Raw genomic sequence first — 27,667 nt, forward strand, 5'->3', positions numbered from 1 at the left:
CTGATGCTCCCCATTCCCTGAGGATGGTCTGGGGTACAACTGAGACCTGGGCCTTGACAGTGATATCTCACTCCCGCAATTCAAGGTGGACTTCCTGTCTCCAAATACGGGTTTTAGGCTCTTTGAAACCATCGCATCATGGACTTTTGGTCACATTAAACACGGGCGGCAGTTCTTCCGTGCCAGGGAGTACATACAACACTGACTACAGTGGAGTCAATGGCGTGCGTGACAGGACACAGGAAACGCCGTGCACTGGTGTCCCTAAGAGCACACGCACACCCTGGGAGGCACACGTAGTCTTTGAGTCCAAAATCTAAATTACTTTAAAAGTCCTTAGATATGGGTATACAGGGTAAACTATAGCACTGCTGAGATTGGTTAGATTCTTAAGATCTGACCTTTAAATGCTAGATACATATTTACATGACACATTGTACCGGCGAACCGAGGGAAGGAGGGGATGGTTGAATTGCTAAGGAGCATGGGGACAGCTTCTGCCAGCTCCGTATTTCTGCTGTGTGGATTCTCCCACTTGTTCCTGGGGGGGTGTGGCAGGGCCCATTGGGCCCCTGCATGGATATTAAATGTGCAACAGTTCCCCACTGAAGACACGCCTTTGTTCCCCTCAGGATATTGTCAGAGGATTGCCCTGGCTGAATGTGGTCGGTTTCTCCAGAATGAATGAAGCTCTCCACCCCACCCCCACCATATAGTGCAGATGATCTGCAAAGTGGATGCGATTTATTCCCTCCCTCCCTCCTTCCTTCCTCCTTCCTTCCTTCCCTCCTTTCTTCCTTTCCTACTTCTTTCCTTCCCTCTCTCCTTCCTTCCTTTTTTCCTTCTCTTCTTTATTTTCTTTCCTCCCACTCTTTTTTTTTTTTTTTTTTTTTGGCAGCTAAACACACACGGACTTTCTCCATGTCTTTTCTTTCCAAGACAGATCTAACTTCGATACTCCCAACTTTGACTTCTGTCATCTCCCTCTGGCCACAGGTTGCGTTTGACCTGTCTCAGGAGACACTGGACCTCCCTGTCAGGGTCCACCTGGCACCGTCCCTGGCCCCACCTATGCTCGACCCACCCAGACCCCTCACCACGAGGCTCCCATCCCCCTCCCTACTCTATGTTCTGACCCAAATGTCAGCACCTCTGTGGAGCCTTCCAGAACTCTCCTTCCTCAGCAGCCAAGCTCTCCAGCCCTGACCCTCACAACACTGAGCGCACACCTCCGAGGCACCTGCGCCCCACCCCGTAGAGCAATGACGCGTCTCCCCAGCCTGACTCAGCACAGGCCACACAGAGCGGGTGCTCAGTAATGTGTGCAGAGTGGCAGGCTCCGGGGCAGGGCCCACGGCTGCCGAGTGTGCACATCCTGCTGCCCCGGAGGGTTGCTGCTCTGCACAGTAGTGTCTGCGGCAGGCTGGGCGAAGCCACCATGCGTGCTCACCACCTCTGTCTACCCATGAGGACTCCCTGGAAGTTGGACAGCTGCGTTCCTCGGAACCCCTGACTTGTCCCCGCTAGCTTGCAGAACCCTGAGGAGGCGGGAGGAGGCCTGTGCCTCCCTGGCTGCGTCTGAATGGAGGCAGGAGCAAGCCAGAGGTTCCTGCCACCCTCCTGTGACCAGGCCAGGACTTCGGCCACCAGAGGAGCAAAGGCAGCTGGCCTGGGGTCAGACTAAGCTTTGGGGGCTAATCAGCCACTTGGTTTTGGGAGAAAGTGGGAGGCAGCTGGGAAGGTGGGGGCCTCACAGGCCACGCTGCTCCCAGCCAGCGCTCCCCCTGGTGTGCGGGGGCCGAGCTCCTCGCAGCGTCTCCCACATCCGCTCAGCCCAGGGGCCCAGCGCCAATACCAGGGTCCTCCGTGCAAGTCCTCCCGGCTGCCAGGTGCTAAAAGGTCCACCTCGGTGCTAGGGGGTGCTGTGTGCTGCAGATGCTCACGGGGGCCGATGGCCCAGAGTCTCAGGAAAACCCAGATAGACCATGGGCCCCACACACCTAAAGCCTTTGCTCAGAGAGGCTCAGAGGCTGTGAGTGTTGCCTCCTGGGCACACCGCTGCTGCTAAGCTTCTTCCGCTGGAAACACACACAGAGAAAGAGAAGTCCAGAGAGTTCCTTCCCAACCACATGACGGGGGGGGGTCCCAAGGCCCGGCTGGTGGCCGGGGTGTTAGCCCAGGCGCTGAGAAGTGGGGCCGTTGCTGATGGCAGAAGGACATCCACTGAGCCCAGAATTGCCCAGAGTCCGGTGAAACTGGGGAATTCTCCCATTTTACCAGCCTGCCCTTCTTGAGACGACTGTCCTGTTTGCATTTACTCAGGACCTACAAATGTTCCCAGGTGCATAAAATGGAGATGATAATAGCGCTATATCAAAACATTATAAAGATTAACTGAAACACGACCCCAGCATACTTCAGACACTAGCCTGGGCTCTAGTCCTTACTCTGTACACACCAGCCGTTAGGACCATTGTCATTAACACCAGCTGTTCCTGGGATACCAGCAAGGGTCAGCCACGCTGGATGGGACCAACAAGAGACCCGCACCCAGGGGCTGGCGTCCCAAACTGTCTCCCCCGGCCCTGCCTCAGCCTGGCTCAGCTCCCCATGTACAAGGCTGGGTGGGAAGAGGGTGGGACAAGCTCTGGGTAGTGGCAGAGGTGTCGGATGTCACCTCCTCCCGCTGCCAGGCTGCCCCAGCAGGGTCTGATCCCAGACCCAAGCAAGTGTCCCTGGGGACCCCTCTGAACACCATGGTTCCTTTCCTCTCACAAGGCTTCCTGGCCATCCTCGGCCGACACCCCAAACACATCTCGCGCTGACAACTTGGGAGCCCCACAGAAAGGAATGAGGCTGCTTTGCAAATGCCTTGGGAGGTCAGGGTGGGCAGCCAGAATCTTACGGAGAGGGGTTTTTAGAATTTCATGGAGAGATCAGTTTTGTCCGTCTGAGAACACAATGCCCCCGCCTTTGAATAGAGCTGGAGATCGAACTATTTGGAGAATTAGGGAAAGATACAAGACAATTGAAACTTAGATATTTAGAAACACTCAGCTTTCTATAGAGTTTATCCAAGCATCCGAGATCATTTCTCCTTAGGGAGTAGTTACCTAAGGCCTTGGTGAAGATGCAGAAACCCAGGTGCTGCCTGGACCTGCTCGGATGGATCTCCGAGGGGCCGGGCAGGATCCGCATTTTAGACAACCTTCCTTCGTGACTCTTGGGCATAGCAAAGTTTAAGAGCCGCTGGCTCCATTCCAGATACAAAAACATCCAGGGCCTCTTCTTCCCCGAGGCGCTCACGGTGTAAAGGCTATGAGCTGATCCAAGGGGGTTCTGGCACCTGATAAGATATCCCTCATTAAAATCAGGCAAATCAGTTCATCCTGCACTGGGGTTACACCCTAACAATGCAGCCTTCGGTTCTGCACCCAAGCTTGTAGAAGGTGACAACCAGCACAGGAACCTGGCCCGTTCTTTCCATCTTCCCTCAGAAAGAAAGGCACCGTGAAAAAGAAAATTAACTTCACAAACACGAGGAGAGAGGGTTTATTGCTCGTGGTGACAGGAGACTGAGCTGGGTCCTAGGAGAACATACAGTTGGCCTGCGATGACTCAAGACAGCTCCCCTCCTCCCCCAGCCTGATTTCTCAGTCAACGCGGGCCTGCTGCTGGGAACATCTGGGAGAGGTGAGCTGGCCGAGACGCACAAAGCCCACATGGCACAGCACGCACGCACATGGGCCGTCCTTGGGGGGCCCAGGGCTCTACAATCCCCCTTCAGGAAGGGGGCTAAGGGAAAGCTAGAGTGGTTTTGCAGGATGATTAAAAAGGCAAATTCTGAGTGTGTAGGAGGACTAGGAACCGAGCCCCGTCTGCAGATTTAGGAATCTGAGAGCCTTCCCTTTACGGGTTTTATTTTCAAGCTTCTTAAATGTCTTTACCAAGTCCAACCATTTACCAGAGTTTGGGCCAGGCCCTTGGACTTCAATGCTGAAAATCTTAGTGTTTCTATGTGTTGTACCTGAGAAAACAATGTTACATTTGATAAATTAAATTACCAAAATGAGGTAGATAATTCAATTGGGAATAATAAAGCCAGGGGCAAATTTTATAGCCTGTATATAGATGAGTATAAACATTTATCTAAAGGAAATTGTAGCAGAGTGAGAGCTGTCCGATGCTGACTGCTAATGCAGTCATTTTCTTCTCATTTCCCCTTGGGTTTTAATACCTGTGTCCAAATAATAATGAAAAACCCAATCAATGAACATATCTGGAGTTTCTGCCTGCATGACACCAATGCAACTGGTTTTATTGGTTGGTTTTTAAGCAGTTTTAGAAGTATAGTGAAAACAACGAAATGCATCTTTTCAAGTTACGGGCTATTGTGGGTGACAGATCTTACTTCTTAGATGAAGAAGACAGAAAAGAGATCTAGTTGCTACCAGGAGCGTGACATTTTGCCTATACAGGACAGAGCAAACGCAGACAGGATCTGCCAGAGTTATTCCTCCAAACTGAAATTGGTGAAAATATATATTGCTGCTTGAATTTGACTGTCCACTGACCTCATCCGCAGGGTCACTGCTCCTCTGTGCCCAACTTTAAAAGTCTGTGTGTAAAAAGGGAGGTACCCTTGTTGGATTCAATCGTGCATACCATCTTGGCTCCCTGCTTGTTTCAATCCTAGTGGAATTCTAGGGGATGAACAGCTGCTCGTCACTGGGAAGGCTCTACGAAAGCTCATGTCTGTCGTGGTACAAACTTGAGTGGCCAAACGGGCTCTGAACCAGAGCAATTTGATTTCAGTAACACACACAGTCATGCCTGGCAGTGCTGTGCTGGTAGGTGCTTAACAACCAGCTCTCTGTGGGGAAAAGGCCTGATTTGTAGCAGCTGCTGATTTTCATGGTATGAAAGCTCCCATGGTGGCTGATTTCAAGCTACCAGTGTGGCATCCTGATTATGGAATTGGGGAGGGGTGTACCCCATTGGCTCCCCCAAGCAGGTGTGAGCACACACCTCTGACAGCAACTCAAAGATGTCAAATCCTATTTGGAAGCTATATCTGTCTCCATTCTTGCGTTCGTGGAAACTTTGAAACTAGGTGAGGGCAGACCAGGCTGAGTGGTTTACTAAATGAGGAGCTAAGAGTTAATAAGACGACATCTTAGCTTTTCAAATACAGGTGCACACACTTCTCTGCTTTTAAATACAGGGCTGCCTGGCAGAAAAAACCAGTAGTCTCTCTCTGGTCACTCCCTGTTGAACCAGACCCTCCCCATCACACCTGCAGACATGAGTGGCTGGAAGGACAGAGTGAGCCACCTGCCTCCGCTGCTCCCCGCCTTTCCACCCTGCAGGACCACTTCCAGCGGAGGATCCAGAAACAACTGCTCTTAGCCCTCAAGAGTTCATCTGAGATGGTAAACAAAGACGGCATGGGCAGAAAGTGAGGTCCACGCACCCTGGTTTTTATTAAATCGAGACAGGGCTGCTAATGCATTGGCATGTGTGCTATAGCTACGGTATTCTATGACAATGTCACTCTCTTGAAAACCTTGGCCAGCCCCTACTTTCTGTTGACAGACTACAGAAACTAGGATAGGAAGCCACCCAGATAATGGAACCCAGTGCCTTGACACAGAGGCTAAGTCCCTGCTGAGGCCAGTTCTTGCCCGTCCATCTCACAGGACGTGCTGGACAAGTTGTGTAGGACAAAGCGAGAGGCTTCCTGCAGATCCAGGTCACAGACGGGGGAGAGGAGACCAACCAGCCACATTCCTCCTGCTCTTACTGAAGTCCAGCAGTCAGGACATGTGAATCAGATGGTGACTTCCCGGCCAGACCGCAAAGAACCTAATACGTGTATTCCCCACCCAATTCAACCATTCCCACGCCAAGACTGTCTACACACACAAACATTAGCTTTTCCGGGGAAGGGAGGGACAAAAGTGGAATCTAAGTTCCCATTTCTAAGACAACTGGTCAGCAGCAATTGGGTAGCCACGAGCTGTCAAACATCGTCCCCTTGGGTGCAGAGCCCAAGAGTCCCAGCTGAGCACAATGTAGTTAGTACCAGCTGGATGATATTTGGGTTAGAGCAGCCACCCCTACCCTGTGGAGAAGAGGTGCCACGTCAGACCTGCGGCCAAACGGCCACTGCCAGCCTCACTTTCAGCATGACGGCAATGTCCCCTGGATACCACCTCTTTTCTTCAGCATGGAGCCCCGGGTCCGGTGGCCAGCAAACAGGTGGACACCGTGCTTCCCCGCCTGCCACCAGCCCTCTGCGTCCTCGACAGTGGCAGGACTGAGGGCCAGCCCCTGGGGAGCCTCAGGCAAGTCAGGGAGCTCAAAGGAGCTTCTAGAGAGAAAGGCCAGAGCAGGGCCACAGTCATCCTTTGGTGACAAATAGGGACAGTCCAACATCTGCCCTTGAGGAGCCAGGAAGCAGAGGCTCCAGAGCCGTAAAGCCAGGGAACCAGGGCCACCGGGCTTGCCCCATAGCTCGAGGCTGGCGGCTGGTGGCGTCCGCCCCGGGGGCCCCACGCCCGCCTTCCCCTCTGCTCACCGCCGCCTCACTGAGCCGTGCGGAGCAGCGCGGGCCTCACTCGGAGACGGGCAGCATGTTCTGGCTGTGAGGGTCGCCCGTGAGGCCTGAGGAGTGGACGGCGCGCCTGTTGAGGACCCTGTTCAGGATCTCCTTGCAGCTCTTGCGGTACTGGTGTCGCAGCAGGGAGTACACGAAGGGGTCGGACGCCGCCTTGCTATAGGCCAAGCACTTGGACAGCACGCCCCAGTGCGAGCCGATGGGCGCCGCGGAGAAGAGCTCCACCAGCCTGCGGAGAGACAGGGACGCCGTTACTGCGGGCACAGCCGGCCCGCCCGGGGCGCACAGGACTCCAGTGTGCGCCCCTGTGGACCACTAGTTCCCGTCTCCTCCAGTAACAATGACAGCGGCAACGATTTATGCCAGTGTCAGTGACGACGGGAACATTCGTCAGGCACTTACCTTGCTCTCAGCACTGTGCTAACCAAGCACTTTCTACGTGTGATCTCGTTGAGCCCTGGGAGATGTGATCATCTCCGTTTTGTTAATACACGTGAAGAAATAGATGTCCCGGGAGGTTAAACAATTTGCCCAAGGTCATGTGGCCAGTAAATTGTAAAACCAGGCTTTGAACCCTGGTCTGTCTGACCCTGAGACCCAAGCTTAACTGGGTTGACAGCTGATAGCTGGCTATTCTGGCTTCGGGCTCCAGCTCAGCCGCTGACCTGCCGCGTGGCCCTGGGCACGTCTTTTCGTGCCTTGGACTTGTGTGTCTTATATGAAAAGCAAGAAGGTGGGATAAGATAATCTTGAAGATCTCGTGAACTGGAAGAGTCCGGTCCCCTTCTGTCTTTCAAATCCTGGCTCTGTCTTCCTACGGAGGTTGCAAGGGAGAAAGGGCTCAGAGTGAATTTGACAACATCCTGCAAAGCTCCAAGTGTGTCTTGTGTCGGCAAAGAATCTGCGGGCAAGGAAGGCCTCTCCCTGGGTTTGGGATCCTGGTGGTCTTTGACAATAGCCGCAGTCAGGGTACCCTAAGGGACCCCCATTCCTGCGGGGAGCGGCAAGGGAAGGCACACCCTTGGGTCTAAGGGGCACCCTGGAACAGCACCATCTGAGGGTGCTGATGCCGGGCTGTGAGGTCACAGCCGTCCACTGTATCAGTGGAATCTACCCAAATCAAGCCACTTAGTCTCCTCTTTCAAGTGTGCCCAGCAGCCTTGGCCATATTTGGGCATTGGCCAGCATGAACCTAAGGTTGAAAAGACCCACAGAGCAGGGAGGGAGCTCGGAGATCATAAATCACCCCCTCCACTGTCACATGAGGAAATGGAGGCCCAGAGAGGGGAAGCGGCTGCCCAGCATCACACAGCAAGTTGGAGGCCGTGCCAGGTGCAGGCCTCCCTGACTGGGGCGTCTGGGACCTGTCTTCTACCTGGGGTGTCTGCAGATGGAAGGCAGTGGGGGCTCTCAGCTTGGTGGGCTGCCTAGGTGAGGACCTGGGTAGAGAAAGAACTGAGAACTGGAACTCTGTGCTGCCAACATCTGCTTGTTTTTCTGGAGCCTTCTTTGGGCGGAGGTTGTGAGGACAGGCCTCTGAGCCAGCGAAGGAGAAAGCTGGGGTGTGGTCCTCTGCTGACCTGCCCCTGTCCGGGGCAGACCCTCGAGAGCCCACTCGAGGCTCCTCCATTCGGCTTCCCATGGTCGGCACCACTGCCCGCCCCTGCCCTCTGACCCCGCAGGGGACTGTGGCTATGTTTCGCCTCATGTCCTTGGGAGCCCGACTGGGGACGGAGCTGTTAGCATTTAGGAAATCTGTACTTTTAAGAAAACTATTTTGAGAAGTGATGAATAAATATAAAGGGACAAAACCCCTGAATTTAGAATTCACACCTAATAATAAGAATGAAATAGCTGAATGCCAACACATTGTTGCGATGCAGTGCCAACTTGCTTTTCCAAAAGCTTTTTTCTTTTGCACATTGCTAAATTCAGTCAGTGTTTTGGCTCTCCCAAAAGGATTTATTAAAAGAGCCAAATAGCATCAAATGATCCAGCAAGATCAAAACTATTATTTGCAGGTTCTGTAGATTTCATGTAGTACAATTACTCAAAGCAACTTAAAATTTCACCATTTAGATAACGAAGACGTAAAATCTATTGCATTTGCTTCTCAGAGATTTTATGTAAAATCTGAACTCTCCACCTGCTCAGTAACAATAATTCCCAGTTGAGTGTCTCCTTTGGGCCAAACACTTGTGTGCACGCTCTCTAATCTCATAATCATCCTGCAGAATAGATAGCATTATTCCCATTTTACAGAGGAGAAAATTGAGGCTCAGAGAGGTTCAGCAGCAAGCCGAGGACTCTGACGTGGAAACTCAGCTCCATCTAACTGGGGTCCAAGTCCTGGCTAGTGGCTGTGCAGGGATCCACATCTCAGCTTGGAGGAGATGAGCTCTGGAGTCCCTTCTGGCTCTAAGAACCCCTGTTCCATGACATCACTATATGCAACGTAGAACTTTTGTCATTTGCCCCTCCCCACAGTGCACATGACAACTTTTGCTTTGAAAAGCCGGTGTCTGGCCTTTGTCAGGGTCTCCAGGCAAAGAGATGCTTTGGGCGAGTACAGGCCTGGACACTGCTCCCCCGGCCACCAGCCAGGGGGAGGCTGGCATGCCCCTTCCGTGCTCAGATGCGGCTGGCTGAGCCACCTGCTGCTTCCCTGTGCACAGGGATACCCTTGCACCAGCCGTGACTGCCTTTGTTCCATCCTAGCTGTGACAGAGCCAAGTCACCGTTTGTCTCTGCCCGAGAAGAGGCAGGAAGAAGAGTGACAGGAAGACATTGTCACAACTGCTCCTTTCAAACCCCCGATCTGGGCAGGCGTTTGGATGACCACGAGGTCCCTTCCAGATGTGGCCTTTGAGACAGGGAGTGCCTCAGCCCATCTTCTCACGCCAGGCCTAGCTCTGCTCACACTTTCTAAAGCCTAAAGTCGTCCCTGCCAAGAAAGGGGCATTAGGGTTCTGCCCGGCCGCATGTCACCAGTGGGCAGAGTCACTGTGTGCAGCAAGGTGCCCGCCTGCCTGCCCTGCTCTTTCTTCTCCTCCGCGTGGCTGGTTTCCTGGACTCCCCCCGCCCCTCCCCTCACAGTCATAGTGAGTCGATGGTCCCAAGGCGTGGACAGAGGGGGCCCCTTGCAGGGCCGAAGCCTCCAGTGTGAGGCCCCCGTTTGAGGGCGTTCTGGGCTCAGGTGTCACTAGAGCAGGACTTGGTTTCCTTTTGTCATGGCGCCTGTCTGGGTTGAATTGTGTCTCCCTGCAAATCCACATGTTGAAGTGCTCACCCCTAGGACTTCAGAATGTGATCTCATTTAGAAAAAAGGTTGTTGCAAATATAACTAATATAAGGTCATCATGGAGTAGGGTGGGCCCCAATCCCACATGATCGGTGTCCCCATAAGAGGGGGAAGTTTGGACACACAGGGGCAGGTGTGAGATGGAGGCACAGGGCAGTGTGGCACATGCCAGGGGACGCCAAGGAGTGTCATCGACACCAGAAACTCGGGCAAAAGCACAGCACAATCCCCCTCCAGCCCTGAGAAGGAAGCAACACCCTGACCGAGGATTTGTGGCCCCCAGACCTGCGAGAGATGACCTTTCTGTAGCCTAAGCCACTCGGCCGCTCGGTGTGTGGTACTTTGTCACGGCAGCCCTAGCCAGTGATGATGCCCCCTGAAGAGCCCCGTGGGGACACAGGAGTGGTTGTCAGGTTGTTTGGTTGCTCGGGGTGCCTGATCCCACCAGCATCAAAATGCACCAAGCCCCCCACCCATTCCTGGGGCCTGTGTCGACTGAGGACCGCCTGGAGGTTTGCCAAAGCATGGCCGCCCCAGGAGCAGGGCACTGCCCCCTCCACACCCTGCAGGAAGCAGGGCCTGTGCCCACCTGTCCCCACAAGCATCGATCCCTGCAGCCTGCCCCCACCTTCCATTAAGCCCCGAGGTGACTTTCCACCTATCCCTGGGATGTGAACAGGAGCAACCTCTGTCTGCCACCAGGCCCCATTCAGCGCAGATGTTTACACTTCCGTGCTCAAAGTGCCCCTGTGCCTGCCCCAACACGGCTTCCTCCCCACGGGGAGGGAGCAGGCAGCTGGGGGTGGAGAAGAGGCCGGGTCCACCCTCAGGCACTTTAGGGGATTCCAGTACAGGCAGCTCTGCCCGTATGGAAGTCTGGGGGCGCCTGGGGTGTGGGGGGACATGAAGAGTGGCAGGGCGGAGCTTGCTGATGCATCAGACACAGAGCACAGAGAGGCGTGATTTTCTGACTCAGGGTGAGACACAGAGCAGATGCCAACAGACTGCGTCCCCCAGATCCTATGTGCCTACCCCACCTTTGAACCCCTTTGATCTGGTATTTATCGGGGGACTCTGTCCCCAGCAGCAAGCCCCTCTGGTGTGGGTTGCTTGCGAGTTTCTGAGTGGCTGTCACAGCTGAGGGCTGATGAGGTCAGGAGCTGCCTGCCCTTGCCCCTCACCCACAGGGACCTCACATTCCCATCCTGCAGCCCGGGCAGTCCTGGGCCCTGGAGAAAGGACAGGGGCACGTTTGCCAGAACCCAGAGGCATGCTCTGAGCCCCTGGAGAGACCAATGTCCTCACTCTGCTCCACAGTGGGATCCCCAAGGAAAGTGCATTCCACACAAGAACAGGGACAGTAGTGCCAGCACCTCCCGCGGTCCCCAGGGGCTCTGTGTCTCACTACCTCACAAGCATCATCTCGTGCCCCCAATATTGTTCTGCCTACTGTGCAGATGACGGAAACAAGGCAGCAATCTGTCAAAGCCACGCAGCCTGGATGTGGAGGAACCAGGATTTCTACCTTCCAGTGGATGCCGGCAACCACGTGCCGTCCCGGGGCCAGGCTGCCCCACCGGCCCTGTGCCACCGTCATCTCCTCTCCTGCCCTTCTCTCCTTCTCCCTCCCTCTCTCTGTCTCTCTGTCTCTCTCTCCCTCTCTCTCTCACACACACACACACACACACACACACACTGCGCACCAAATGCAACACAGGCCACGGAGCACCCCGTAGGAACCCGGCCCAGTCAGTGTTTTTCCAAGACTTCTGAAGACCCTTGTCTGCATATTTGAACACCTGCAAATAACAAGCTGAAGCTTTCCATTTTCATGAAACATTAGAATGGAGAAGCCATCTTATTAACAGAATATTAACACTGGGGAGTCACCTGCACATTAAACCTCTTTCCTATTGCATGGTTCCATTACTGTGAGAAGCCACAATGACGGTGCTATCAGATACCCCAAAGCCTGAGTCCAGTGGCTTAGCACGACCATGATTATTTGTAAGCATATATCACTGCACGGATGACAGCCTTACAGATGCTTCCAGACATGTGAATTTTCATTCAGAAAATATTTACTTAGAGCTTCTGGATGAGAATCTGTTACAGACCTGCAGATCCTGCTCAGACACTCTGGGAAGAGTCTATGTGACCCAGGGCTTTGAGGACACAGCCGGCCTAGCTGTGAGTTGGAGGTGTCAGACGCCTATTAAGAGTAAAGGTGGAGCTTTGCAAATATGTTCCCTGCTGTTGTCTTATGTGCCCCAGCACACAGGTGCACGTGGCTCTTTGGTTGGTGCAGTTCCATGAACGGTCGTTCCAAGAGGCATTTGCAGGCAGTCAGCACTGTGCCAACCACATCTGCCAATGGCTCTGGCTGCCAGCGCACACAGCCTCTCGGACCCTACTCCAGAGACACAAACTGCGGTTAGTCAGGGGATGATTCCATGCAAGCCCACCATGTTGCCAGAGAAACTCACATGCCTGCTTTACCCACAGGAGCCTGGGTGTCATCTGGGTTCCCACCAAGGTACCTGTGCTTAGGCAAAGGGAGCAGGACCAAAAACCTATATGTGGAGCATCTCTGTGTTTCCACTGCCTGCTCCTCAGTGTTCAGAGATGTCATGCGGCCCAAGGGCCAAATTATACCCAAGCAGCCTGACCCGACCCTTAACTCTTGGCCACTCAGTACCCATACGTCCTTGAGCAATGCATCTACCTCTAGGGTTCCAGTACTGACCCTGCAGGAGAGCTGCACTAGATGCGGTAAGGTACGCCCGATAGCCCCAGGTGCTCGACAGGTGTTCACTAAGTGACAGGTGAGGTTGTAACGACTGGCATAAAAGGTTATGAAGACTTCACATTCTCCAGTAGGAAGCGTGAGAACTTACGTGAAGACCTGCATGGTCCTTCTAAACACTTGACCCAAGAATGGTGCTTCCCCAGGTGAGAAAGGTACCAGGCAGATGTGACTAGATGGGGGAGCCCCTCCCCACCAGCGGGATCTTCTCCATCAATGCAAAGGACTGGCAGACGAAGCCCCCTCTCCTCCTCACTACTCCAGTCCTGCCAGCTCCAAACGTCCCAGCCACTGTCCCATGGCCACCCACGCTCTTGACACTTACAAGGCACAAGACATGGAGGCAGCAAGGCCGGCTGCCTGGAGACAGACAGTTGGTGCGGAGCCGTGGGGAATATTCGTTTCTGCAATGACAGCTCAATGAGGGGTGTCAGTGACACACGAATGACTTGGCCTCGATCATCTCAGACACTGGAGCTTTCTGTTTCTGAGTGGGTGGCACCTCCAGGGGCCTGCACACATGCCTCTGGGAGGAAAGTGGGAACCCTAATGCTTTCTACGGACAGGAAAGGCAGAGCGGCGGGTGTCCTGGGCTGGGCACGGGCCCTGGGTCTGGGCAGACCAAGGCTGGAGCTGAGGCTGAGTCACTCACTGGTACTGAGCAAGGCTAGAACCTGACTGAGCCTCAGCTTCCTCATCTTTAAAATGGGGATGTTGGCTAAACACAGAGGGTACCTGGACAGCTCTGGTACAGCTTCAAGCACGGAGTAGGGACTTATAGGATTAAAAAACAAAGAACATTTCTGAGTTAGTTTAAGAGACAGAGCCTGTTCTTGCTTTTCCTTTCTGAATTCCCCAGGACCAGCCTGTTACTGCCTCGGTGGGTTTTGATTTTAATTTCTGTGGACAGCGAGGAGGCAGGGAACGGTGAGCAGGCACTGCCCCAGGAGAGCCAGCCTTCCAGCAGGGAGTCCCTGGGGCTGGCCCGGGCGGCCAAGGCTGGGCTCAGGCTCCGGGGCTCCTGAGTATTCCTAGCTAACTGACCCGTGCAGCCCCTCCCTCTCTGAGCCTCGGTTCCCACCTGCATGGTGGGGCTTTCATAGCTCACCCAGGCCGCCTCTTAGGGGCGCTGTAGGGCCTGGGGGATAACCTCTGAGCAAACCTCGAACAGCCACGCCAGGTAGACCTGCTGCCAGAATATATTTCTTAGCTTGCATAAGCTCCACCCACGGGCCGCCTCCTGGTGGCCATTAACCCCACCAGGCCAGGAGCCCCACACCTCGGGACCTGACCCAGGACAGGGTCCGCACATCTCTGCTCAATCAACCTGGCCTAGCATCTCCCAGCACCTGGCAGGTTGGGGAGGCACCACAGGGCCTGCTGTTCTCAAGATAGCCTATACTGGCCACCAAGGAAGTGACCTCCTCGATCCTGAGCCCCAGAACTCTCCAGGGCCCACGGCTGCCCTGTTCCCGAGGCTTCTGCCTGCCCCAGGGCCACTCTCTGCAAGGGCGGCTGTGGCACGGCGGGTGGACGTGTGTCCAGGAGCAGACACTCGCTTGGCAACGAGCTCTGCCTCAGCGGCTCGAGGGGCCTGAGGAGGGGGTCACTCCCCATGTGCCAAGTGCTTTAATGCCACAGAACTGCGACAGAGAGCAGGGGACTGCCGGACTCTGCAAAGAACCCCCAGCCCCTTCGGAGAGCTCTCGGGGCTGGTGGAGAGCCCCGAGGCTGGAAGTCTGGCGGCACCATGGACCTGCTGCACGGCTCTGGGCAGGCATTTACCACCCCTCACCCAGGCCTGAGCTCCCCGCCAGCAGAACAGGGGTGGGGCGCACTGGAGCCGAGGATCTAACACCACTGGGCATCAGAGTCACCTGAGGGGCTTTAAGACCGCCAGTGCCCAGGCCCACACCGGGAAAGTCTAACTTAAATCCGGCGTGAGGTGGGCATATGGGCTGGAGTTACAGCCTCCAGGTGGGTCCAGTGTGAAGCCACGCTGGCGACCGCTGCACCAGGTTAGGAAGAACACACCGCAGCACAGGTGCCTCTCCTCCTCGTGGTGGGGCAGGCGTTCGCCATCATTCCCTGCACCCTCCACGAACCCCAGCCGCGCCTCGGATTTGCTGTTCCTGGGTGCTCTGCGGGCCACTAGCAGTGAGTTCAAGGCGGCCTGCAGGGTACAGCCAGCTCGCCCTCCCTGCGAGAGACGACAGCTAAGGGACGCTCTGCCTCCAAAACCCACGGCCCTAGCTTTCCACAAGGAATCGTCTTCTGCAAGAAGTTGAATCCTCGACAACATTTCAGAGCAGAGTCTATCTTCAGCTTCTCCTGAGACTGGCTGTGTCTACGCTCGGAAAGCAGCTGGGAAGGACAGCAGAAGCGTCAGTCCCTGCCGGGAGAGCTGGTGTCCCGACTCCAGGGTGCATGACGGGAGCCCCACCTATGCTGAATGCCCTCGTGAGAGTGTGATCTGTTCTTTACATGGGTTCATTTCTCCTCGAAATCCGTGTGTACTTCTCCACCTGACTCAGAGGAAGACGCGAGAGTTTGCATCGGGCTCCCCGGAGGTGAGTAAGAATCAGGTTAAACCCTGCCCTGCTCCGTCCCACCTGGCAGCCCTGCGTGCTGGCCATGGCAGTGGAGCTCTGATCTGATCCCAGGGGCCCTGATGTGGGGTGAGTAGGCTCACAGGTGCCCGTCTACCTCACAGGGGTGTGCCCAGGGGCCTTCACTGCCCTAAAGCCCAAGGGTCTGGGGGCTCTTCTGTCCACAGTCATGGAAGGGGTGCTGGAGTGGGGACATCGTCAAGGGCAGGTGGTTCTGACATGGCTGTGGCATGAGGGGGACCCACCAGGAGGGCTGTGTGTCCTACACTCCCCTCCCTGCTGCCCTGTCCTGGGGCCCGATGTCCCCTCCCACAGCTCTCCTGGCCCCGAGAAGAATGACACTGACTTGGCCACTCAGGCTACGTTCCCAGAGAAACTGTGACACTGAGCAGGGCGTGGGCAAGGAGGGGAGGTGGAGCAGGAAGCTCTGCTTAGAGTAGCTGGGATGGGGACCCCACTGGGCCCTGGTCACTGGAGGATGGCATGAGTGGCCAGAGGTGCAGGGAGAGCTGGGGCCAGGAGCAGGCGTGGGCACACCGCACCCCTACCTCCCTGACTGCAGGCCAGCGCCAGCCCACAGAGAGAAGGCCAGGCCTGCATGCACCCTGAGATTTCCTACTAGTGAAAAGAAACAGGTGAAATTAATCTCAATTATATACTTTATTTAACTTTATCATTTCACTATGGACTCGATGTAAAAATTACTAATTCTGTATACTTTGTCATGCTACATCTCAGAAATCCAGTGTGGTTTTAAACCTACAGCTCTTCTCAGCTTGGACGGGCCATATTACAAGCGCTCCCCGAGGTGGACAACACTGTTCTAGACCTGGCTCACGTGTCCCTTCTGCTTGGACAGTCCCCTTTGCACAGCCAGGCCCTCTTCACAAGCTTGTCCATGAAGCCCCAGCCAGGGGAGCTCACTCCCACCCCAGAACCCCTGGACCCTGAGCTTGTCCCACGACATGGTGCTCTGCCTGGGCTGGAGAACTATAGGGTCGATGTCCCCATTGGGGGGGACCCCTGGGGTCTCCCCAACCCATGCTTCCTCCGCAGGGGCCCTTGAATACTCTGGAGAAATGTGTGTTGAAATGAAATGAGGGCATGTTTGCATGTTTTAGGAGATTTTCTTAGGATGGCTCCTTCAAACATTTAAGAAAGCCATGGCGACAGCAGTGGGCAGTGGGGTCGTAGCAGTAGGGACTGGGGGTTTCACACCCCTGTACTTGGCGACCACGAGGTCTCCCGGGTGTAGCTTTCTCTCCCTGGTAAGTCGCTGCTCATCCCCATAAAGGATGAACAGTTTCGTGAACATTCGTAAAACCTCTAAATGCCTCAGATCCATTTGGAGGGAGCATATCGACTTATGACTCTCCCATTCCATCCATTTTACTGAAACCTTATTTCCTGGGCACTATTAGAGGGAATCAAGCTGTAATAAAAAAAAAAAGCAACAAAAAAGGAAATTTTGTTGGGAAATGAAATTAAGCCAGGGAAAAATCCAGTAGTTTAAAGCTGGCGCCTTGTGGCCTGTCCTCCCGTGAGGGCTCTTGCCCACCTCATTAGCCCGCGGCTCCTGGTCCTCTGGGACTCGGGAGGAGGCGCCTCTCTGTGCCTCCCTGTCCTGATCCAGTCCCTCGGGCAGGGCCGTGGGTGCTGCTGTCAGTGCCGGAGGGAGGGAGAGAGGGAGGGAGAACACCACAGAGGTCATCGCCAGGGCTGTGCCACGTGTTCTCATGGTCCGTGTCCTTTAACTCTCACAACACTGCACTCCCTTCTGGAGGCCCAGAGAGGCCAGGTCACTGGTCCAAGGTCACACAGCAGGCAGGTGGAGCTGGGCCTGGGCCCAGGGAGGCTATGCTGCGAACCACTCTGCTACCGCACCAGCAGAGGAAGCAGCGAGCCACAGAGGGCAGGGAAGGCACCCTAGAGTCGGGTGTCCGGGGAGAGCAGTGGGGGCTGGCTGGGGGAAGCAGGGCGCGGCGTCTGCTCCCGGGAGCAGAGGGCACTCTCCGGGGCCGCAGAACCGGGAGCTGCGGTGGAAGTTACAGCAACTCTGCGGCTGACCGTGTCCAGGCTGGAGCCTGGGCGCTGGGCTGTCCTGTCCTGCGCTCAGAGGGCAGTAGGTGCCCAACCACTGCCACCAACGCTTCCCTCTGTCTCTCTCCCCTTCTCCGTTCCTCTGGGGCTCCCGGGATTGGGGGCCCGGGATTAGGGTCACGCTGATGTGATTTGGAAATGGAGTGGGGGAGTCTTTCACATTCAGGCTTCAGCCCGCATAGGGACAGACAGGAGGGCAGGCAGCACTGTCCACGGTGCCGCTCCTCCCTGAGACAGGCACGATGCTGGTGACAGCCAGGCGGGGGCTGCCTTCCAGGCCGGGCAGCCGAGGATGTGGGGGGAAGCTGGGGAGCTGAGCTGTGTTTTCAGTGTCTTATTCTCTCTCTCTCTCACACAACCACAACCCTGCACAGATCCACCTTTTCAGATTCAATGAAAACTTCCACATCCACTTCCTAACAGGACATCAAAGTTCTTTTTTTATTGCCAACTTCGCAAATAGTTAAGCCACTTTGGATACAAAGTTGTGGGGATTTTCTTTTCCCTTCAGTTTGCAAAACTGATTGAACGATGTGGTTTTTTTTTTTCTTTCTTTTTTCTAGCTAACGTGGGGAAGCGTTGCAGCTCAGACAGGTGGGCTTGGGAAACGCACGGCCCCAGGGCTGGGCAACGGCCCCCCGGCTGGCTCAGGGGCTGGGAGCTGGGGGAGAGCGTGACAGCCTTGCATCACCTGTCCTGACAGTGGGAGACCCCTGAGCGGTAGGACAGGTGGCCCCCTGGCTGGGCACAGAGCATGCTCCCTGCACCCTGTGCAGGTGACAGGTGACTCGGCAGTTGACCATGTCCAGGCTGGGGGAGCCTGGGCGCTGGGCTGTCCTGTCCTGCACTCAGAGGGCAGTAGGTGCCCAACCACTGCCACCAACGCTTCCCTCTGTCTCTCTCCCCTTCTCCGTTCCTCTGGGGCTCCCAGGGTTGGGGGCCCGGGATAAGGGTCACGCTGATGCGATTTGGAAATGGAGTGGGAGAGTCTTTCACACCCTTTGGATCCTGAGTTTAATCCAACTAATCCCAAGCTAAAGAGGAAAAGCATGGGAATCTTCCTTTTCACCAAACCTGCAAGTTCATCCTCACTCCCGACACTCCCCGCGGAGGAACGTGTGGCCGGGGGAGGCCGCGACTGAGAAAGGGCGCTGGGCCCCGCTGTGCTCACCTGGTGATCACGTAGGGCGCAAAGCACACGAGGAAGGTCCCTATGAAGGTGCTGATCTTCTTGGTGGCTCGCTGCCGCCTCCGCTTCTGCTCCTCCAGACAGCGCTCCCGCACGCTGCGTGGGAGAGAGGGGAGAAGGTGACTGACAGGTGGCCTGGCAAGGCAGACGGGAGCGCTACGGCAGGACACCGGCAGTGGCCTCTAGCGTGGGAACCCAGCTGTGGAGCCAGAAAGACCTCAGGTCTGTAGCTGTTGACCTTGGGCAAGCTGAGTGACATTGCTGAGCCTCCAGGTCATCATTTGTGACATAATAATATACATTGCGTATTTCATGTATATACTTTAATACTGTATTATGTGTAATCTAACAAAACACTGCAAAGGGCTGTTTTGAGCATTAAATGCACAAAGCACATACATGCGTGAATGCATTCAACGCACAAAACACATACAGCAACTGGCATGGTGCCCAAGTCGGTGCAGATGAATATTAACTCACTGTTACACGTGTCATTGCCCGACCACAGGCTGTGCCTCTGCCGTGCCACACGCTCTAAGTAGCGTCTCTACCTCATTACCACGGTCCATCACGCCAGGTGCATGCAAACCGCCAGGTGGTTTTTACCAGCGTGGCCTACGGTGAAAACTGCGTTCTGGAGTTGGAACGATCTGCCGGCTGGCGAGTGGAGGCAGGATGCGAACCTGTGAGTGTGACTCCAAGCTGGTCCTTCTCACCGGGGGCAGCCTGGACTATGCGTGTGGCGTGTGGCCCGGGCTTCCTCTCCTCCACATCCTCAGCCTGCGGCTTCCATCCCAAAGCCTCACCCCTGCCTGGGGCTACAGACTTTACATGCTGCGGTCATGGAAGGAGGAGTCACTTGATCCCTCCAGAGCCCACGCGTGAGGGAGCTAAGAGACTCCTGAGTCCCCCCTACCCCCCATGGAATCGGGGACACAGCTTCGAGGTGGGGTCAGGAGCCATCTGTGCTTCCAACCACACCCTCTCCCTGACACCAACGCCTCTGACCACACCTGTTCCTGCTCCGCTCTGCTCCAGACTTTCCTAGAGCCTCCGGGCGCACAGGGAGGAAGACAGTGGACACAGCTGCCCGGGAAGTGAAGGCCACTTGGCCGAGCCAGGCCTGGGCGGCAGAGACCTGGCTCTGAAAACAGGCCGCTCTGTTCAACAGCAGCAAGCGACGGGGAGAATATTCATGAGCCAGGTTGGTGCATGTCGCTAATGCCAGGACAGCCTTCCCTTCCTGCCAGGAGAACCGTCCTTTTAATACTTAATCAAAACTCCTCTTCATCAGATTTCCTGTCACAGGTGGACAATTTCACATTCGATGGGATTGAAGGCTCCTGAAATTCTTGCGGGATTTTTTTCCCCCCCTTGACTTCCACCTTTCCAGGAATTTAAAGAGTCAGGAACTGGAGCCAGGCTTGGTACAAATAGGTTTCATCCTGGCTGAAACTGTGTTACTCGTGACGAGTATTACTAATTAATTTCTAAAAACTAATAACAACCCACATTTCCTGAGTCGCTAATATATGCCATGTTAGGGACTGTGATGGGGGTTGACATTATTTATTTATTTGATGCAGCATCTCTGTGAGCTGGGGGCTGCTATCACTATGGTCCCCATTTTTCAGACAAGGAGAACCTTGCCTGGGATCATGTGGTTGGTAAGTAGTGGTGTATGGTGACCAGTTTGTCCCCATTTATCTGGGAATGTCTCTGTTTAGCAATGAGAGTCCCACATCCCGAACGGTTTTTGCAGGGACTGTCCCGATTTTGAAAGGGAAAGTCCCACATCTGAGAGTCCCCCTCTGTCCCAGGCAAAACCAGGACAGTTGGTCACCAAAGGGGATGGCAGGATCTGAACCCAGGCTGCCTGGCTCTGGAGCCTTGGGTATCAGTACCAGCCAGCGTGTGCCATCACTGGCTCTGAGGGAGGTGTCATCTCACCCAGAAAATTTGAAGCATACAGCTGGGGGCACGAAGGAACCGAGGAATGACGTTGCCTAAGGTTACAGAGCAAGAGTAGGTCTTAAATCTCCTGCCTTTCCCATTACACCTGGGTTTCTGCAAAGTTGTCTCCCACAGTCCTCTGGTGCATGTCGCAGGTGATGCAGGTGGGGAGGGCATACGTCCCCACCTGGAGGTCTGGGTGCAGTGAGGTGACCAACTCAACTGTCCTGGTGTTAAAACTCAAAGTTCTGCAGCCTGAAACCCCCCCTCCCCCAGTCCCAGGCAAACCAGGACAATGGTGCCCCTAGGTGCAGTGTGTTGGCATTATTCTCCACATCAGAGGCCTGTCCATTTTAATATTAACAAATTTCCCCTAAAACTTTCAGTGCAACGATGTGAGAGGTGCTGGAGACTCCGTACACGAGCCAGGTGTCCTGAGGCAGCAGAGGACACGGCCCCCCGAAACAAGCAGGGCATTCTGGGCATCCCCAAAATGTGAGCACTAAATTCATATTCAAAAACATATTTTTTAAATGAGTCTTAAAAACCCCAAGGCTATCACGCAAAGCAAAGACAGTCCTCGGAGGTAAAGCCGTGAGAATGTCAGCTGGCCTGGCCTCCCCTCTTGGTTAATAGCCTAGTGGGTAGGCATGATGCGCCAGAGCCAGATTCAAGGTCCAAATCTAGGCACCAGCACTTGATCGCTGTGTAGCCTTTGGCAAGTTACACAGCCTCCCTGTGCATTGGGTTTATCGTAGGGTCGTACCGAGATGAACAGAGCTAATATATGAAAAGCACCGAGAACAGCGTCTGACTCAGAGTAAGCACTCAGTAAATGTTAACCATTATTATTATTCATTCAGCATGCATTTACTGAACAAATACTATGTTCCAGTGTTGCCTTGAACTCCAAAACCACAGAGCTCCCGCTCCCTGAAAAACCTCTTCCTGCCCCATGCACTATGAGAGAGACGCTGTCACCAGACTGCATCAGAGGTACAGGAAGAATAAACGGGGCATCAGGAGGGTGGAGTTGAAGTCCTGACTCTCGTACTGGCTGTGTGGCCCCTTGGGGACACTGGACCTTAACAGCAGCTGGCGTGCCGTGGACACAGAGGGTGTGTGCAGGGTGGATACTGCACCTGGGGTTTGTACCACGTGGCCGGTCATGTCTCTGCTCTGGGACAGACCAGCTAGTCTCCACAGCCATGTACAGTACGAAAGGTCTGCACGTGCACTCACCCCAGCTCACAGATGGGGAAACTGAGGCTCAAAGAAGAGAGGGACTTGCCCACCCAGAGAGTGGGGTGCAGGGGGGCTAGCACCCAGCCATTGACTCCCAGGCTAGTGCTTCTAGTTGGGAACCTCATCGCTCCTTCCCTGATCTCCCCAGCCGGGGGCTCTGCTTTCCAGGTGAGAAGAGGGAGGAGGCAGGAGGTGTGTGAGGCAGGGCATCCCAGGCTCTGAGCGAAGCGGCACAGCCCCCTCTCTTATCATGATTATTGTTTTAGCACAGTATGCACTGCTCCCCGAGCACCACATTGGAAAACTTGCTTTGCACTTGCTGTCATTCCCCCACCACCACTACTACCACCACCACGGCTTTGCAAAACTGAGCTCCTTGAAATCTTGCAGCCCTGCCAGCTGCTGTTTGCTTATTTGCAAATGAGAACACCATGGGGCCAGAAAGGTGTTCAACATGCCCAAGGGTACACAGTGAGTTTGGGACACAACCAGGCCTTATCCCAGGGCTCCTTACTCTGAGTTCCGGGGTGGTTCCCCTATGCACCCCCCCCACCCTTGCCTCCCATAGAATCACTGGGTGATGAGCATTCTCAAACGTCCCTGGGCCCCGGGGGTGGCACCCGGAGTCCTTGGACTCTCAGGCAGACTCTGTGACACAGAGGGTGAGAGGCCCAACGCTGCCCCAAGAAGACCTGGCCAGGCGCATTCAGCCAGAGTGTGCTCGTGTGTGCTGGTGGGGTGGGGGCGGTTCCCAAGACCGTGACAGGACAGTTTCCTTGACACAAAAGAAGACAGGCTCTCCAGCACCGTGCATGTGGCGTGGAAGAGATGACCTCCGTGGGCTCCAGTACACAGAGCAAAGGAGATGGCGAATTCTGGGAACATGTGAAGAGTCAGTGAACCCGGTGATCTCAGCTAAAACCTCCCCGGCACAGACAGCTCCCTGCCCTCTGCAAGGGGTCAGGGTCCAGAATGACCTCCAGGTGACTGCAGTCCACCCTGAGCCCATGCTCCGAGTACTCAGGGGACCCGGATTTGTTTTCTGGCTTTTAAAGCAAGAGAACAAGCTGACGATGGTGGGTCAGGACAGTGGTGTGAACAGTCCTGTCCTCAAATCCAGTGAGAGGGGTCCCTGCCCTGGGCCCTGCACATAAAGGGGTCCAGACCTCCACCCCTCCCCCCCCCCCGATGAAATGAACAGTTAGTTCATAGGGCCAAGGGGATGTGCCCACTCAGAGCCCCCTCCTTCCATTCTAGATCAATTTTTAAGTGCCTGGAACATAGAATTCTTTGTTCAAATACCCTCATCCTGCTACCAAAACGTGTGCAGGCGTCTCCCCTGGCCCCATAGCCTAGGGTGGAATATGCCACCTGTGCTCACGGCTCCAGGCCTGAAGGGTGGTGTTTGTGAGCAGCGTGTGCACAGAGAGTGAAGGCACAACTGCCACGACGTGCACCTCGTGCAAGGGAGGCCTGCAGCGCTGTGTCGTTAGGGCCGGGGCCTCGAGGCAGGTGGGCCAGCGCAGCCGTCCCCTGAGTGCACGGGGCTGACTCCCAAAGAGTCCGGGAATTCTGAATTTGAACCCAGCCTTGCAGGCCATGATGAACGTATACTTGCCAAGGCAGGAGGTGGAACTATTTAACATTCTGTGAGCTTAATTTAGAATTAAACATCTCTGGATGGTTTGTGAGCCTCCATTTGCGCTACTGCCCCATCCGCAGGCCTTAGGGGCAGACCTGGGCGTGAGCACTGGCTTGAGCCGCTTTCCAGCTCTGCTGGATTAGGCGAGGGCCGCTCCCCCCTGGTCTCCCAGTTCCCTCACGTGTAAGTCAAGGGCGCAGTGAAGCTGCCATCTGCTGCGCCACGATTCTGACACCCCCCAGCCTGGCGCTCAGCCAGCGCCTAGGGACATTGTTCCCGGGATGTCGAGGAGACGCTGGGAGGTCTGGCAGAGCCTCAGGGGTCCCCAGAGGAAGCTCCAGTGAGGCTGGGCACGATTTCCATGCTGAGTCCTTTTCATCAACACTCTGCTTCTGCTGAATCACTAACAGAGCTGGTGAGCGGCGACCTCAGCCAGACCGGGGAGCACAGGGCGCTGCCTCCCTGCCCACTGCTCCACCCGGCCTGGCACTGCCAGCGAGGGCCTGGCTGTGACTGGTCCCGAGTGTGATTTGGGAGGGCCGAACGTGTGCACGGAGCAGGTGGAGGACCAGGCATGTAACAGCTATGAGAACCTCCAAGCTGCTTCAGAAATGTAGTAACCCAAGAAAGCACCACAGTAATGCAGGCATGGGCAATGCCGCCCAGGGGCCCAGACTTAATTCAGAAGAGAGGGTCCCTGAGGTTTGGGAGGCCTGCTACACACCGTGCTGCACACCCTGCAGGAAGAGCGGCACCACCGGACAGCTTCCTGACAAATGCCACCCTGGATCTCCAAAACAGGTCCCTTTTAATCAAGTCCCAGGAGGCCATCAGTGTGGTGTCAGTGAGCAGAGACTCCACCTGCTTCCTGGCTGACCGGAGGGACAAGCCGGCTTCTGCTGCCCCAGGACCAGCACCGCTGAGTGGCACGGGCTCTCAGCACAAATGGCCAGGAGGCTTAGTACCTGAGGCTGGGGGCACCAGGGCAGCCCCGGAGCGAGCTCTGCACTTAGTCATTTGTAGGGAGGAAGAGCTTGGAGCTGCCACGACAGAAGTTGGTGGACCGGCTATCCGTCCCATGTGGCTGATCCTCCCCACTAGGTGCGGACCACCCCCTCAGAGAAGGGCAAGTTTGTGCTCACCAAAGGGGCAGGGCTGTCACACCGGCCACCATTCTACAACCTCAGGGAGCTCCACCCAGGGCAGCCCCTGCCCCAAAAGCCCTTCCTCTCTCCAAAGACTGCCTGGAGGCCCCCGGGGCGCTGGGAGCAGGGGCTGCTCAAAGCAGCCTGGGGCTGAGAAGAGGTCAGCGTCCTTCCAGAGGGATTGGGGAGGAGATTGGAGGTGAGCTGAGCAGCTGCCTCTGCTCCTGAGACCCCGGGACCCCGATCTGGCATTTGGCCTGGAGTCAGCCAGAGGAATTTGCAAGAGTGGGGCCAGCCCCACATCCATCCGGAAGGGGCTGAGAAGGAACACGGCCCCTCCTTTTCTGGAAGTTGGAGGAAGAGCAGGGATGAGGTTTGTACTGGTCTAAAAAAGAACTGATTCCTTTCCCAGCTCAACCCTCCTCCAATGTTAGACTCATGGTGAGAGGGCCCACTGCAGGAATCACTAACATCCTGGGAGTTAATGCCTTCTGCCCTGCGCCTTCTAAGAGCGGTCCCAGCCCAAGCCCTAGGGATGCACCCTCCAAAGGGAGACCTGCCACCCCTAGGTGATGGGAAGGGAAATAGCTCTGTAATTGCAGCTGCAAGTATTTCCTTGAATGACAATGAACCATACACTAATACATGCAGTGAGAGCCAACGTATGTCTTTGTGTCAGAGTGCAGGCATGCCACTCTGACATACCGTGTACATGTGGCCAGCTGTCTGGTACACATGCAGGTCATACATGAACACATGAGATTATGTGTGTGTGGAGCTCCCTCACTTACACGCCCCAGTGTCTGTGTGCTCTCAGTCATTCACATGTACATTTTGTTTTTTTGTTTTTGGTTTTTTTTTTCACATGTACATTTTGTATGTGATTCTGTGGGGAAGATTCTGTGGCTAGAAGATTGGGTCCAGTGTATTGCCAGGAATAGCTGTTCAGAGGGGGACCATGAACACATGCATGCATGCCCTTCCGCATGCAGCAGAGTGAGGTTCAAACACTGCTTGTTATTGATCACAGGTAGGAAAAACTCAGAACTGAAGCAGCCCTAGCTCAGAATGACACCTCCGGTCTGTCCCCTTCAGTTCTGGAGGAGGCACACACCCTAGCAATGCACCGAGCTCTCTCCTCCACCCTAGGCTCCCTGGGTTCCCAGGGTTCTGCTCACATGGAAGGCCCTAGCTCCCCAGCTGGTGCTCTGGGCTTGCCTTGCCTTCCATACTGTCTGGACCAGTGCCCCTTATCTAAAGCCCCAGGTGACAGAGGGGAACCTGCCCTTCCCTGGGACAACAACAGGATATAAAATAGCAGAGTTCACAGAGACACCACCAGCCATTTCCCTGCTCACTTTCCTGTTCTCCTAAGGAAAGCCGAGGTGAGCTCGGGACAGCTCAGCTAAGAGTCCCCTCCTCTTCCTGAGAGGCTCCTGGGGACGGCAGGGGTTGACAGCAGGGGTTCCCAGCGGGCAACTCATGCTCCACCTCCAACTGCCCTCCCAAGAAACAGCAGACAGCGTGAGGATGGAGGTTGGGGGGCAGGCTTAGTCCCAGGAGCCTCAGGGTGACACTCCTACAGGGGCTCCTGGGCGCCACGTGTGAGCGACACTGGACAGTGCTCTCTGGGGGGGACAGAAACGCCTGAACTCTGCAAACCCACCACCGAGTCCCTCTGGATGCTCACAGGGTGGAGGGAGGCAGTGCAGACTCCGGAGAGCAGACGGGCGAAGCAGCAGCGGCGGCTTGAAGAGCTCTTAAGGAGCATCTGAAGCACCAAGGCCACCCTCTCATGGAGCCCTGATCAATTTTTCAAATGTCTTAAACACTGAACAAGAACCACTGCCTCCCCATGTGCCGTTTAAACTGAAAACTACAAACATAAAATGAGTATAAAGTTCTGACTCTCTGTGACTTCTATCCTGAGCTTAGATGGTTTTGTCCACATCTCCAGGGGCCCCGCTTTGCTGATGCTCTAAGGACCCGCTCAAGCCCCGTGGCCATGGCCACTCTCCCCTTCGTCTTCCCAAGAGGAAACAGCGGCTGGGTGGGGAGGAACTTCCCCAAGGCCCAACACCAAGGCGGGGGCCCTCCCACTCCCATGCCCACGCCCATGCCCCCTGCCACGTCACCGCGTCCCCCTCCACGTTCCCTGAGCCCTCACTCAGGGCTCCCCTCACCTGGGGTGGATGTCCACGAGCAGCACGAGCGTCTGCATGGTGATCACGTCGATGCGCTTGCAGTGGAAGCGGGCCACCTTGAGCACCTTGAGGTACGTGCAGCAGAGCACGACGAAGGAGAGCAGGAAGCTGAGCGCGTGGAAGGCGCCCGTGAAGACGGCGAAGCGCAGGCGCTCGTCCGGCCGCCGGCTGCACAGCGTGCACGAGGCGTACAGCTGGTGGAAGCCCAGCCAGGACAAGGCGAGCGCGGCGGCGGGGAAGGTGAGCGCGTGCAGCCACGTGTAGGCCACCATGAGCGCGGCGTCGCGGAGGCGCATCTTGGCCCGGTAGCTCAGCGGGAAGACCACGGCCACCCAGCGGTCGATGCTGAGCGCGGCCATGCTGAGCATGGAGTTTGCGGACAGGAAGGTGTCAAGGAAGGCAGCCAGGCGGCACAGACGGTCGCCGGCCGGCTGCCGCTGCGCCACGACGCCGGCCAGCGTGAGCGGCATGTTGACCACGGTGCACAGCAGGTTGCCGCACGTGAGGTTCAGGGTGAAGAGCGCTGGCGCCTGGCGGCGGATGTCGGCGCTGTGCAGCAGGCACAGCAGCACCAGCGCGTTGGACAGCAGCGAGACGCCCATCGTGCCCACCAGCAGCCCCGCCAGGCCCGCGTCCCACGAGTTCATGGTGCGCGCCCCCCGCCGGCGCTCAGGGCCCGCGACCGGCGGCCGGCTCAGCCCCTCGGCGCCGCCTGGCGTCCCCCGGTCCCTGTCGCCATGGCTCCCCTGGGGCGCGCTGCTGACCGGAGCCGGCCACCTTCTGGGCAGGCACCTGGTCGTGCGGCCGCCCCTGAGCCCCGCAGCACCAGTGCAGCCGGCGCTGGAGCGCCCCGA

At 55.8% G+C, this 27,667-nt stretch overlaps 1 protein-coding gene across 1 annotated transcript; it reads right to left on the bottom strand.

Moving 5' to 3' along the window:
* Positions 1 to 778: 778 nt before the first annotated feature.
* Positions 779 to 27,460, bottom strand: GPR26 (G protein-coupled receptor 26). Its single transcript, XM_012781319.2, has 3 exons — positions 26,793 to 27,460; positions 18,607 to 18,720; positions 779 to 6,848 (listed from the first exon to the last, which is right to left on the bottom strand). Exons 1-3 carry the CDS (start codon positions 27,458 to 27,460, stop codon positions 6,617 to 6,619), a joined length of 1,014 nt encoding a protein of 337 aa, XP_012636773.1. The 3' UTR covers positions 779 to 6,616.
* Between the last annotated feature and the right edge of the window lie 207 nt (positions 27,461 to 27,667).

Source organism: Microcebus murinus, chromosome 14 (assembly GCF_040939455.1).
Source record: "Microcebus murinus isolate Inina chromosome 14, M.murinus_Inina_mat1.0, whole genome shotgun sequence".
Classification (NCBI taxonomy): domain Eukaryota; kingdom Metazoa; phylum Chordata; class Mammalia; order Primates; family Cheirogaleidae; genus Microcebus; species Microcebus murinus.